The sequence below is a fragment of the Myxocyprinus asiaticus genome, chromosome 8 (assembly GCF_019703515.2).
Source record: "Myxocyprinus asiaticus isolate MX2 ecotype Aquarium Trade chromosome 8, UBuf_Myxa_2, whole genome shotgun sequence".
In the NCBI taxonomy this organism is placed as follows: Eukaryota; Metazoa; Chordata; class Actinopteri; order Cypriniformes; family Catostomidae; genus Myxocyprinus; species Myxocyprinus asiaticus.
In genome coordinates, this window is record NC_059351.1 from 28077412 (window position 1) to 28091304 (window position 13893).

General features: G+C 39.9%; 1 protein-coding gene across 1 annotated transcript in view; it reads left to right on the forward strand.

The window, feature by feature from the left end:
• LOC127444744 (vacuolar protein sorting-associated protein 8 homolog) overlaps positions 1–13893 on the forward strand; it is an 84208-nt gene that overhangs the window by 21865 nt on the left and 48450 nt on the right. The window contains 3 exon segments of the mRNA XM_051704306.1: positions 2381–2427; positions 2683–2772; positions 9615–9661. Coding sequence (XP_051560266.1) covers positions 2381–2427; positions 2683–2772; positions 9615–9661 — 184 coding nt within the window.

Consider the following 13893-nt stretch of genomic DNA (forward strand, 5'->3'; position numbering starts at 1 on the left):
TATGTTTGTTAAATGTTTGAATGGAATGCAACTTTAATTTTATTATTATGCTTGGTTCACTGATAGCTTTGAGTTTGATTTGTTATTTTAATTGGATTGTTTGAATGTATTAATATTACCTGGTAAATAAATTGTTATTATGATTCATTCTGAAGGACTGTTTTCTAGTATATTTCATATTAACTACAAATCTATGGTCAGAGTTGGCTTAACTAAGCTACTTCAGATGTAACCCATTAGTTAAGTATGTACTAAAAGGCTAAACGGCGAACCGAGAATTTATAATAGAACTTAGCCAAGTTGAATTAAACGGGAATACTAAGAGTAGGACCGAAAATCAGTAAAACAGAACTTAATTGACTGGGGCTAAACGGTGAGTCGAGAATCTATATGAACTTAGCCAAATCAGACTAAACGGATAAAGCAGAGAATCTATAAGGACTTAGTCTAAAACTTACTAATATCTGAAACTGATGAATTTGTAGTTAAAGGACCTGTGTCCGGCCGGCACAGGACCCAAATAACATTGAAATAACAAATGCAGTCTAGAAGAGAGAATTACTAAAATTCATAGATACATCAACAAGGTTTTTTCATATTTGGAGTCAGATGAAATAAAGAAAATAATTAATGATAAGATTAATAAAACATGGAAGTCAAATCAAATAATCTAAGTATTATTTAATGTCGTGCACGATAAGACAGAACACGCAGGAGACCTTCAGCCACACCATTGGATACCATCCTTGGACCAGTGGGTGACTCCCCCCTTACAGTAGTTTGATAAAATAAGGTTGTGAATTGTGTTTAAAAATAAGTAATTAAATAATAATTGTATTTAGAACCCCAGTGAGCAAGCCGAAGGCGACTGTGGCAAGGAACACAAAACTCCATAAGATGTTGGTTAATGGAGAAAAATAACTTGGGAGAAACCAGGCTCACTGTGGGGGCCAGTTCCCCTCTGGCTAACATCATGAATATAATGCCAATATTACTTATGTATAGTGCAAGTCATGGTTTAAAATTATTAAACTAAGCAAGTGTTAAAGGTCAGTGTTTAAACAAAGATTTTGTATGAACTGTAAGATTAATGACTGAAGTCCATCCTGGATTAACTGCAGAAGTTCACATAGATGCAGTTGTCCTTGTTAGTTGGCTGATGATGGGTTTTGTTGGCAGTTAGTTGATAGTCTATGTATTCCATTTCAAGAGTGTAGTCCCTCATTAGACCAAGGTGATGCAGGCAGAGATCAGTTAGGTGCATCGCAATTCAACCGGCCTAAAGTTTCATTGAGGTCTATCCTAAATCCAAGGTTCAGGCAATGGCATATGAAGTATCCCATGTCTTATGGTTGGAGTTGGCATCAGTTCATCCTCTGAAGTCCATTGTAATAGACTGAAGTGATGTTTGGCTGGCACCGGCTGCTGTTAGTCATCGTCACTCAGAGACATGTAGCAGTGGAGTCCAACACGAAGCAGGAATGGAACTGGATCCAGCCGGTTCTGGAGACCTCAGGATAGTAGTCCCGAGGTTGAGACAGGGAAACAAATAGAATAATATTAGCATAGATGCCATTCAATTTATTGCAGAGTTATTGAAGTAAAATTTACGTTTATTTATTGATCTTGCTGGACATCCTCCCAGTAATGCATTACAACAATCTAGTCTTGAGGTCATGAACGCATGAATTAGTTTTTCGGCATCAGCAACAGAGAGCATGTGTCGTAATTTAGCAATATTTCTTAGGTGGAAGAATGCTGTTCTACAAACATTGGTAATTTGATTTTCAAAGGACAGATTGGTATCAAATATTACACCTAAGTTCTTCGCTGTTGAAGATGATGTAACAGTACATTCATCGAGAGTCAAATTATATTTTAGTGGCTTGTTTTTAGAGGTTTTTGGTCCAATAATTATTACCTCTGTTTTGTCAGAATTGAGTAGAAGGACATTTCTGGCCATCCAATCTTTTATTTCATTGATACACGCTGCTAATTTGGAGAATTGTGAAATTTCATCAGATTTTGAAGAAATATAAAGTTGGGTATCGTCGGCATAACAGTGGAAACTTATTCCACAATAATATCTCCCAGGGGAAGCATATACAAGGAGAAACCAGAGGTCAGGAGAAAAGCAGAGGCCTGTCCTCTGGTAATTTGTACAGTCTTTTATTTTGTGAGACCAAAGCTGTAGTACTTTTCTACCAAAATAAAGCGAATTGTTTGGCAAATAGCAAAAGATACAGATAGACTGCATCCTCAAACTACCAATTCAAATACTGTATGAATACAATTACAGCTAGAAATAATTTGCATGCTCTAATGATACTACGAAATGCAGATTGGCACACTGAACTAATGTGAGGTATTTATGTTACAGGTCTGTTTGCAGACCCTGCCAAGAGAAAAGGTGTGGTAGCAGACAAGGTAATAATCTTGTGAGATTAATGTGGGCACTGTTGTACCTCCTGAAGTCAAGTTTCACAATTTCAGACAATTTCCTGTTAGGCCAGCAAGTGCATGGAATAAATTAAAAGTCAAATTTTATGTGTCAACCAATAAAACCCTTGAGCAGTGCTGATTTGTGAATGAATATCAGTTTCAGCTTTGATTTGTTGAACTGAAAGTGTTTTGAACCCAAACAATTTGACAAATTCCTCCCCTGATCTTCTCTCTTTTCAGATGGTGGAGATTTTGTTACAGTATGTGGATCGTTCTCTGAAAAAGTGTCCAGAGCATGGGAAGATCCAGGTGATGGAGCAGCACTTCCAGGTAATGGGTCATCCAGAGAATCCCTCCGTTTAGCCAGCACTCATTACTGTGGTCAAGCCAGAGCGCTCAATTGTGCTGTGCTGTTTTCTTATGGAATCATTAGTGTGGACAGAGCTTAAGAAGTTTTTCTACTGCCTTGTTACGGTTGAGAATTATTTAACAGTAACAAGAGAGAAAGACCAAACTGAAGAATTGTCCAGCTTTTTAGAGGCGTTTTGGAGAGCTGACAGAGAGAGTGATGGCGAGAGTCTCGTTTATGTCAGTCTTCAGGCCTGCGGCATCCATTTTTAATCTGCATCTCATCATAAGGAAGAAACCACATTCAATAATGGCCCACTAATGTCATCTCTCTTCTGCCTCCGGGTCTCACTCGCTCTCTGACTTCCTTTTTCCATTAAAAAGCACTCTGTCATCACAAAAATAAGGCACTCACCATGACCAAATGGCAGATTGAGCTCTGTATATTTATGGCAAAGGAAACAGAGTTAGTCTAATGTGGAGTGTTCTGCTGTGCCAAAGGCCTGTCTGTCAAACACATTTTTAAAGTCATTTTACTGGGAGGCAGTGATGGGGAAGCTACTTTTGAAACTGTAGTTTGACAAGCTACTCATAATTTAAAGTAGTTAAGCTACAGTTAAGCTACTCATTTGAAAAAGTAGTTAGCTACACTACAAGCTACTTTCAAATGTAGCGGAGTGGAGTTGGTTATTAGCAATAATTAATCATTATTAAAGATAGTCATTAATTATTAAAATCAATAGAACATTGATTAGAATCAACATGATTTTTTAATCATTTAAATCAACAATCATCAAAGATAACTATCAGTTATCAAATTCAATAGAATATTATTACAAAAGATAATTCATCAAAGATAATTATTAAAATCAATAGAACATCAATAAGGATTAATATCGCCGGGACACCACCCTGGAATCAGGGACTAATAACCAGACAGTATAACAGTCCCAATATAGGATTGTTCTCTTAGGAATGTCGACGTCCGGAGAACATCGACATTCAAAAGGAAAACAATGAAGGCTTGAATCCGAGCACTGACATCCCCTGCCAGCCCTTGACACAGATGCATGCAGAACAATACCAAAACACTTCTCTTTAAACTATAACGAAGTTTATTGATGCAGTAATATCAATTAATAATCAATACAATGCAGTTGATAAACTTCCGACTTCCAACTACAAACTAAACAGTAACATGATTAGATATTGTAACAGATAAGCCTATAGTACATGAGAGGAGGGTGTGTGTGTGTGTGCATGTGTGTGTAAGGAGAGAAGGAGGGCACAAAATGGCGGACATCGCTCTCATGGATAGTACGTCATACGAGGTTTCCGGCCAGAGAATGTGGCTGCGAATGTGGGCGGACTGGTTCATGGCGTCTGCCTGTTTAACACGTGTCTCCGATGGCACAATAACTTAGGACAAAGCTGGGCTCTATCGCCAAGTTATCTGCTCGCCAAATGTGTGTGCAGGTATGTTTGTGAGGGGTCGTGTGTGTGTGCAGTGTCATGGCATATTCCCCACAGCAACCATCGAATAGATTACACAGTCGAGTCAAAGATTTCTCTGAGGCACAAAGTTCTGATTCCAAAAATAGACTTTTTACAAAGTAACAAAGCCGAGGTGGTCCATGGAGCATCTGAAGTTACATTTTAGAACATGCTTTTTTTATACAGTTTCTGTTCTCTTTTCATCTAATAAAGATTATCCAAAAATCTTCCCATACTGTCATCTAATAATATTATCCAGTGAAATATTTTGCCCCTCTATTTGCATCATCACTCTAGCCAGACATCCTGCATGACTTCATTTTACTTTGATGGTGCCTAAAAGCATAATTATCATATATGCATAAAACACACTATAATTACCTTATATAGTTACATATTCTATACTGACTAACAATTATTACTTTCTGCATTCATTTGATTATTATATTAAATGATTTCCCTTATTTCAGTTTATTGGTCACACACAAAACATCCCTGAGAGATGGAGAAGTACGTGCGCTGCCACAGGTGGTTTGCCTTATCCTTAAAACTCCCAACTCATTCGCTTGACAAATGCATCCTGTCTCATCCTGTTTCCCATGGACTCTCACTGTCTGCATCACATCATGCACTGTTCTCACATTAACTCATTTTCCCTTGACACAGAAAGGCCTTAAACAGAGAGAGACTGCAATCTAAGCTGTTTTCCATAGTTCTGCACTTTCAAACTGCATCTAAATCAGTAAATCAATAAAATAATTATTAAATATGTAACATATTGAATAACATTCATAATGCAGTTATTCATAGTACATTGATTACACATTGTCATTTTTAGATCATTGAATATTGCATACATGCTTAGTCAATCATTAAAATGGATTAACTGAATGATTAAATAAAAATATTCCATTGCGTACGAGAGATAGAGAGAACAGAGTGAGGGCACCGAAGCCGGGTTTAGCGATCATGGGAGAGAAGGCAACCGTTATTTTATCACTCAGAGTCTGGTGCTTTATTTAATAATTTGCAAAGTTGGGGAACGTACTTTTAAAAGTGTACTTACTGTGGTGGAATGACCAGCCCCTCCCTCTCGTCATCGTCACCCCGCCTCTTAGGGCCGTCCTTCAGCCAGGCTCACGACGGGAGTTGGCCAGGAGAGCGAGAAGAGGTGCATTCAGTAGTTAATAAGCCTCGTTCTGACAGTGGTGGATGAACAGCTCATAATCCGTCCGCTGCAGTCGTTGGCTCTTTAATAGATAAACTCAGTGTGCCGGTCTCACCCGTGATGGCGAAAATGTACAAACAGTCCAATGTGGTTGGACGACAACACAGCAAATCTCATTCATGGTAACAGTAAGTTACAATAATACCTTGAGTGTTATTAGCAGCAATGAGCGTACTCGGCCATCCGTAAACTGTACAAGCAATAGCCTCGATACACAAGAATAACAGACCATAATAATCATTCTCTGCCCAGACGTAAACCTCTTACTTGAGTCGTGTGAGGACGCGGGTAGAATGTGTGTTCGTCTGTCATTTGACACCGACTCGGTGCCTCGAGTCTCGGGTGATGACGGGAGGCCGTTTCCTCGCGCTGTCGGCAGGCGGTACGGTGGCTGATTCTCGGTGGGTTGGCGGAGAAATCAGCGAAGTCGACTCAGTTGAAGAGGGAAGAGAAATCTTCTTTCTTCACTTCTACATGCAAATGGGTGAGACGCAGATTGCTCAGCGGTCTCCTTCGGATCCGTTAGCGTGCTATGTTGTCTCTATATAGTCAACATTTTCAGTTAAAAATGGCTTTGCATAGTAAGTGTGAGTCTGGTGCTCTATTTAATAATTTGCAAAGTTGGGGGAACGTACTTTTAAAAGTGTACTTACTGTGGCGGAACGACCAGCCCCTCCCTCTAGCCATCGTCACCCCGCCTCTTAGGGCCGTCCTTCAGCCAGGCTCATGACAGGAGATGGCCAGGAGAGCGAGAAGAGGTGCATTCAATAGTTAATAAGCCTTGTTCTGACAGTGGTGGATGAAGCACACATGATGTGAATAATGCTTCATCACCGCTGTCGTTAAAATGCAGAGCGCACCTTTTCGGGGATCCGGCTTCAAATCTTCATGTGTGCACATGCTGGCATCCTCCCACAGCCAGGACCAGAGCAGGGAGGGTTCGGCTGAATTAGATGCATTGCCGGACCCGCTTCTCCATGGGGAGAACAGCATGCATCGCGGTCGACGGACTAGAGGCCGGGCCGCCTTCCCCTCTCACCTGCCGTGGGCCTGGGAAGACAGGCCGCCAAGGATGCCGCGGACCCAGGAGGGAAGTGCGTGTGGCCGTCGGACCCCGCTCATGCCTGGGCCATTCCACTGACACTTCCCTGCCCTTCATGGAGCCCCGTTTCACCGCAAGGATGCCAGATTCCCCTTTAATTTTGAACACCATTACCCCTGGACACTTAATTTTCTCCTTTAATAGACATTTCATGTTTATTATTATTTCCAATAAATGCCTCTCCGAGGCTTGATTCCACATCCACTGTGTCTGTCTCTTGCTCACCCCGCCACATTATGTTCGATTGATGTTTCTTATTGAAAGCGGCAGAGCACATCTATCTCTTTCCCGCACACAGACAGCGCACGGAGAGCAAGGGTGGGAGGCAAGGGTGGGAGAGAGAGAACGTGTGAAAAAGAAAAGTATCTTGAAAGAGTGCACGCTCTGCCGCTCTATGCCAGAATAATCACATAAGGACACATATACACAGAAAAATTGATGTGCTTATCAAAAACACAGAATGTATTGAGCACATCAATATGAAGACAAAGCCAAATCCTGGTCATTTAAAGGTTGAAGTCCTGGCTGGACGTTTTTTTCAGGTCCACAAAAAGAGGACATATTTGGGAAAAAGAGGACATATGGTCACCCTATAAAAGATAGAAATAGACCACATGCTAGAAATAATACATGCCAAAATTTGCGATGCCACATTTGTTTTACCTGTAATTTTATAAATTTAACCTAAATAATATAGTTAATTAAATGCTAAGAAATAAAGAAAATGTGTTTTCCAATAGTTATGCATGATATGAATTATTATAATGTACAGATAATGAGAAATGAAATAAAAATATTCAGAACAAAAAATAAATCTCTCAAAAGGCAATAACTGTAACATTGGTGTCTTGGAGAGGAAAACGAACAGAGGAGACACAGGAGTAGATTCCTTTTAATCTTAATTATAAACGTTGGAGTGGAATAATCGCTGGAGTGAAAGATAAAAGCTGATGATCCATTGACAGATAGAGGCAGGAACAGAGAGCTGGGTTAATTTAGTCCATAGGAGAGTGGGGTTGATGGTGTTAAAAGCCGAACTGAAGTCAACAAATAGTATCCTTGCAAATGTCCCTGGTCTGTCTAGATGTTGAAGTATGTAATGCAGTCCCATATTGACTGCATTATCCACAAACCGGTTTGCTTGATAGGCAAACTGCAGGGGATCCAGAAAGGGTTCAGTGTTATCCTTCAGGTGGGCCAACACCAGTCTCTCAAATGACTTCATGACCACAGACGTCAGAGCGATGGGTTTGTAGTCATTAAGGTCTTTGATCTTGGGTTTCTTTGGGATGGGGATGATTGATGAATTACTTCTCCTCACCTGCAAACATAAGGACTTTGCAAATTCTGATGCATTGTGCTTCACGGAAACCTGGCTGAGTGAAACCATTCCGAACAGTGCATTACCTCTGCCGAGCTTCCAGCTGTTCAGAGCGGATTTCACCACGGAGTTAATGGGGAAAACAAGAGGCGGTGGAACGTGTTTTTACATCAACGAATGTTGGTGTACAGATGTGTAAGCCTTTCTACTCGCTGCAGGAGTTTTCCTTGTGTATTCTTGTGTGTGTTTATATTCCTTCACAAGCGTGTGTGAGCGCAGCGCTGCAACAGCTGGCTGATCAGATCACAGACACGGAACAACAATACCCGGACTCATTCACTATTATTATTGGGGATTTTAACAAGGCTAATCTCACATGTGAACTGCCCAAATACAGACAGCACATTACATGCCCCACCAGAGACAGAAATACACTGGATCATAAAATGAAAAATATATGATAAATGCAAATATATGAAAAAAAATACAAAAAGAATATATATATATATATGAAAAATAGAGCTACAGTATCAATAGATTAAATAATTGTGATTAATGTGATTAATTGTAATCTACTTATCCTCATGATGACTTTCCTCTGTGGAATACTAAAGAAGCCGTTTAGAATGTCCAAGCTGCTCTTTTCCATACAACAAACGTGAACAGGAGATGGGCCTGTCAAGTGCGAAAAAGTAAAAAAAATAAATGATCAGAAAAGTACCATAAAAGAAAACCTCAAATTTTTTATTAGTTGAAATTTGCCTGTAAGCATTATTTTTCCTTTCACAAGGTAATACAATGCATTTGGTTCTTTTAAAGAAAAGAAGATAACATACTTTTTTTTTTTTTTTTTTACTAGCCCACAACAATCCACTGCTTTCTTAATGGTTGTGATGAGGAGGAGGGTGTTGCCGGGCCGTGATGGAGCATGGCCAGCACTGAATCAGCTGATCAGTGGGAGAGCAAGATAAGGGGCAGCCGGAGACGGCGGTTTGGGAGAGAGACGCACACGGCCGCGCTGCATGTTGGTTTTAAGTTGAGGTTGCTATTAAAACTTTATGTTGACTGTTCAGCCGGTTCCCACCTCCTCCCTGCCCAACCTTTACCTGTTACAGTGGTGCTGAATCCTAGGAGGGAGGAGGGATGTGCTGTTGCGGAGTCCTCACCACTGCCATCCGCCAGGCGAGCATCCGCGGCCGTCTGCCTGGGGACGGACGGCCTGGCCACACCCTCCTCCTCGTCACAATTGTGTTTAGCTCATAGGTGTTATTTGACAAAGCCAGCATAATGTTATTCTGTTTTTTCCAAAATCCCTAAACCGTCCCCAATCCCCAGACAAGTACTAACCCAACGTCAACTTTTTCTTGACAAACTTGATCTATCTGGTTGACTATTTTTGTCCCATCTGGATTTAATTTATGAATTAGCTGCTAAGAAAGTCTTTCACTGAGAGTTTTCCCATCATTTACTGATAAATGAGAGCCAGTGGACTTGTTAATTTGTGTTAGTATTGAGCATGGAAACCTGTAGTGGTTTAATTTGTCTTCTTTGTCAACGTTGTTAATTCTGATAAAAATAAAAATAAAATGTTTAATAATGTCACTCATTGTTCCCTACAGTATACAGAAGTAAGCATCACTTGAAATTTTTCTTTCTTTTTCTCCTTTTCTCCTCTGCAGGACATGGTTCCTGTCATGGTGGATTACTGTCTCCTTTTACAGAGGAAGTGAGTGTAAACACATTCACACACACACACACACACACACACACGACTCTCCATAAACATAATAATTTTTATACTGTACAAACTATAGATTCTATATCCTAACCCTCACAAAAAACTTTCTGCATTTTTACATTTTCAAAAAAACATCGTTTAGTATGTTTTTTTGTATTTATTTTTTTAAGCGATTTGAATTATGGGGACACGAGAAATGTCCTCATAAACCACATTTATAGAATAATACCCTTGTAATTACCAGTTTGTAACATACAATGTCCTCTTAAACCACCCAAAACACACACACACACAGGGACAGAATTGTGTATTATATGTTTGTACATTGCACACAGTAGATTCTGAGCTTGTTTTTTTTTTTTTATCTGGGATGTATTTCAGTAATGAAAAGAACCATGAAGCATTGAAAGAATGTTTCAGGTTAAAAAGATGTTAAGATCTGTGGAAAACATTTGTGGCATATTGTCGATTTACCACTACAAATAATTTCACAGGAGTTACAGTACTTCAATAACACATAACCACAAGTTCATCTACCTATAAAAGTATGCCCACCTCAAAAGGGAAGATTTAGACAACTTTAAAGCTCATATAATAAACAGGTTTTTCCTGAATAATTCGGGTTTTTATTCATGCTTTCAAAAAAAGACCTTTACATACCTGCTCTTAAACTCTCTGAAACACACTATAGACATTACTGTAACTGGGATTTTTGCTTTAAATAAATGTGGGATGAGTCAAAATTCTTGTCTGTGGTAATTAATATTATAACACAAATGCTTTTGATTGAGCTTAACTTGTATTGAAACCAGAACATTGCTTTAACTTTGCACAAAAATAGAATATAAGCATTTCATGTTTTAATGTGTAGAGTTTCCTGCAACCTCATGTAAAAAACTTGGCGTAGATTTCATCCTAAAAGTGTGCGTATGCATAAAAGTGAGTTTTCATATTTATAAAATTGTACGTACGCCAGAACCTGAACAAATTCCTTTTATAAATCCCAGTTAGCTGAATATTTTGCATACATGCACGTGCTTTATTCCCCACCCTGTCTCCTCTCCAAAATAACCATATATGGAACTTGCAACAGCTGTTTTTACTATGCATAACCCTCATCTGCATATAATTACCATTGCATATTGCCATCCAGACATGTGATACTACTGTGTTTAATGGTACGAGAAACTATAGATAATATGCACACTGAAGCCAACATGTTGCGTGTACTGTAAATTGACTGTTGTTAAAAAATTCTTTGTCTTGTTTTATTGTAAAAATATCGAAACATCCCTTTAGCAAGATCAGTTTACCTGAGAAGCATAATTTTGTATTAAGACTTGTTTGCAGAGAATATATCTTATCTTATTTAATTGTCCTATTCTCACATTTTATGCCAGTGTTGTCCAGTTCTGCACCTGTGTGCGGCTGTACAGCACCAATCAAGCTGACCACCAGTCTTTGCAGTGGTATAATTGCGTCAGTTTTACCAGGCCATTTCCTTTTTACAGCTTATATTTATGCATTTTCAATTATTTACGTAAAATTAATATAGCCTAATAATGGCTGCTTAACAATACTTTTGATCTGAGTGCTTAACTCCTTACTTTTTTATTCTAAATGTGGGTTATTATATGAAAAGTTTTAAATCAGTCTGTTCAGTTAATTACTTGGCCAGTTAGAATCGTCAATTCACACACACCAGTAAAAGAGTGCGTACGCATAGTCAAGTGTTTATGGATGGTTCACACATATTTACGGCAAGTTATTTTTTTATAAATCCCGATGTGTGTGTGGGAAATGGCCTATGCACATTTCAGTGCCCATTTTGTGCATACGCAATTTCCCACGTACACACATAGGGATTTTTAAAAAAAGAACTTGCCATAAAAATGTGCGCACAGTCTGCAAGATTTATACATCAGGCCCCTGCGGCCTCATTAATAAAGATGTCCATAAAATTATCTTAAATATGTACATATGACAATTTTTTAAATGGTTCTTACGAACGGAATATGGAATGTTCTTCTGCGGTTGGTATGGTATTCTAAAAAACCTTCCTTACCAGATAATGTAGCCTAATCAACAAATCATCATCAGTTACTGTATTTTTTATTATCAATTATAAATCCATTTGAATCACGTTTACTGTAAATCCACACCATTCTTCAACCAATGTCCACATTCTTATGGTGTACGCTCCTTTACATGTAATGAAATATTAATAGTCTACATGGCAATCGTGTTCTGTATAAACTACATGCTTGTTCTTTTCTCGCTATTCTGCTTGCTCTTGCCATTGATTATGCTGCATTTTAGTATTTTAGTCAAATTATTCGTTTTTATGTCCTCAACAATAGAAGACAAGAGGCTAAAGGATGAATTGATGTAAAAATTTAGGTGAGTTTTAAAAAAGAGACATGCTTTTAACCATCTGTATTGAATTAGTTATGTTTTGAGTGCTGTAAACTGTAATCCCTCCTTCTCCCTTCAAAATGTGCTTGACATATTACATACCTTATATTACACCTGCCTGTTATCTCGTAGGTCTCAAAATTAATTTATTATGGAAACTATATTATGGCTATAAAGAAATATTCAGTTACAGCAGATACAGTATATAAAATACTGTAAAGCATTTACATTACACATACACAAACATTCTGACTTCTATATGAATATTCCTGTTCACATAAACATGCTCACTGATTGATTACTCAGTCAGAGTCTAGCTTTTCATATTTGAAAATTGTATATCACCCCCTCAGCCCATTTTCAGTCTCAGATCAGCATGATGCAGCGCCCTGATCACATCTTCCCTTTCTCCAGCTCAAGTCAAACCACTTAATTCAAGTTTTTCTAGCTTTTCATATTTGCATAGTAAAATCTGGCACACAGCAGCATAAGCGCAAAAAACTTCAAATGCATGCTTGTTATCTTAAGTACACATAAGAACATTTTCACGTCAGTTTCGTCCTTTATAAATTCCCAATTGTTCCTCACTTTTGATGCAGGTGAGTGAATGAGTGGGTATGTAGGACTGAGTGTTGCTTTGTTGACATGAAGGGCATGTCTCAGGTCTTTTAGCTTCTCACCTCAGATCAAGTGCTAATGAGAATCTGAAGAGGTGTGTGTTTGTGTGTGGACATATAAATCTGCTTGCTTGTTTTATCTTCCCTTAAGTTAATCTTCCTCTTGTTCTGACGTCTTTCTGTATCTATGACTTCATAGGGGATTTGATCATTGTAACAGTATAAGGACGGGCAAGGAGGAGGCGGGAACCGGCTGAACAGTAAACAAAATTTAATGTTAAAACTCAACTTAAAATAACAAAACAAACATGAACACAGACACACACAGCATGGCCACGTGCATCTCCCTCTCTCTCGAACTGGAGTCTCTGGCACCCCTTTATCTCGCTCTCCTGCTGATTCAGCACTGGCCATGCATCCTCACGGCCACGCCCTCCTCCTCGTAACACTCCTTCCCCGCCCGATTCAGGCCGGGGCGTACACTGGACTGACCTAATCCCCCCGCCATCTCTGGAAGAGAGATGTTGACCTTCCAGCTGTTCTGTCAGCCGGTGGTCCACCCGCCTCCTGGGAACCTGGGAGAAAGACGAGAGGAGGCGTGGGGACCTCCCTTTCCCTCGAAAGGGCAAGCGAAAGAGACAAAGAGAGAGAGAGAGAAAACTTGCCTGCCGGTTCACGGACGCGCTGTTGCCTGGTCCTCAACCGCTCTTCCGCCCTCTGGCGGACGACATCTCGCTCCTCCCCTTCTCGGCGGACGGCAGCCGTTCCTCCGGCTCTCGGCGGATGGCAGCGACCTCTCCGTCCCCAGGCAGACAGCCACGGCTGCTCCCCTGCCGGATGGCGGACTCCGCGACAGCACATCCCTCCTCCCTCCCGGGTTTCGGCACCACTGTAACATTATAAGGATGGGCAAGGAGGAAGCGGGAACCGTCTGAACAGTAAACATAAAGTTTAATGGTAAAACTCAACTTAAAATAACATAAAACAAACATGAACACAGACACACACACAACGCGGCCGTGTGCGTCTCTCTCTCTCGAACTGGCGTCTCCGGCTCCCCTTTATCTCGCTCTCCCACTGATCAGCTGATTCAGCGCCGGCCGTACACCATCACGGTCCAGCCACGCCCTCCGCCTCGTCACAATCATATTTTAACTTCATATTAGCTGGTAAAGTTTCACCCAGTAA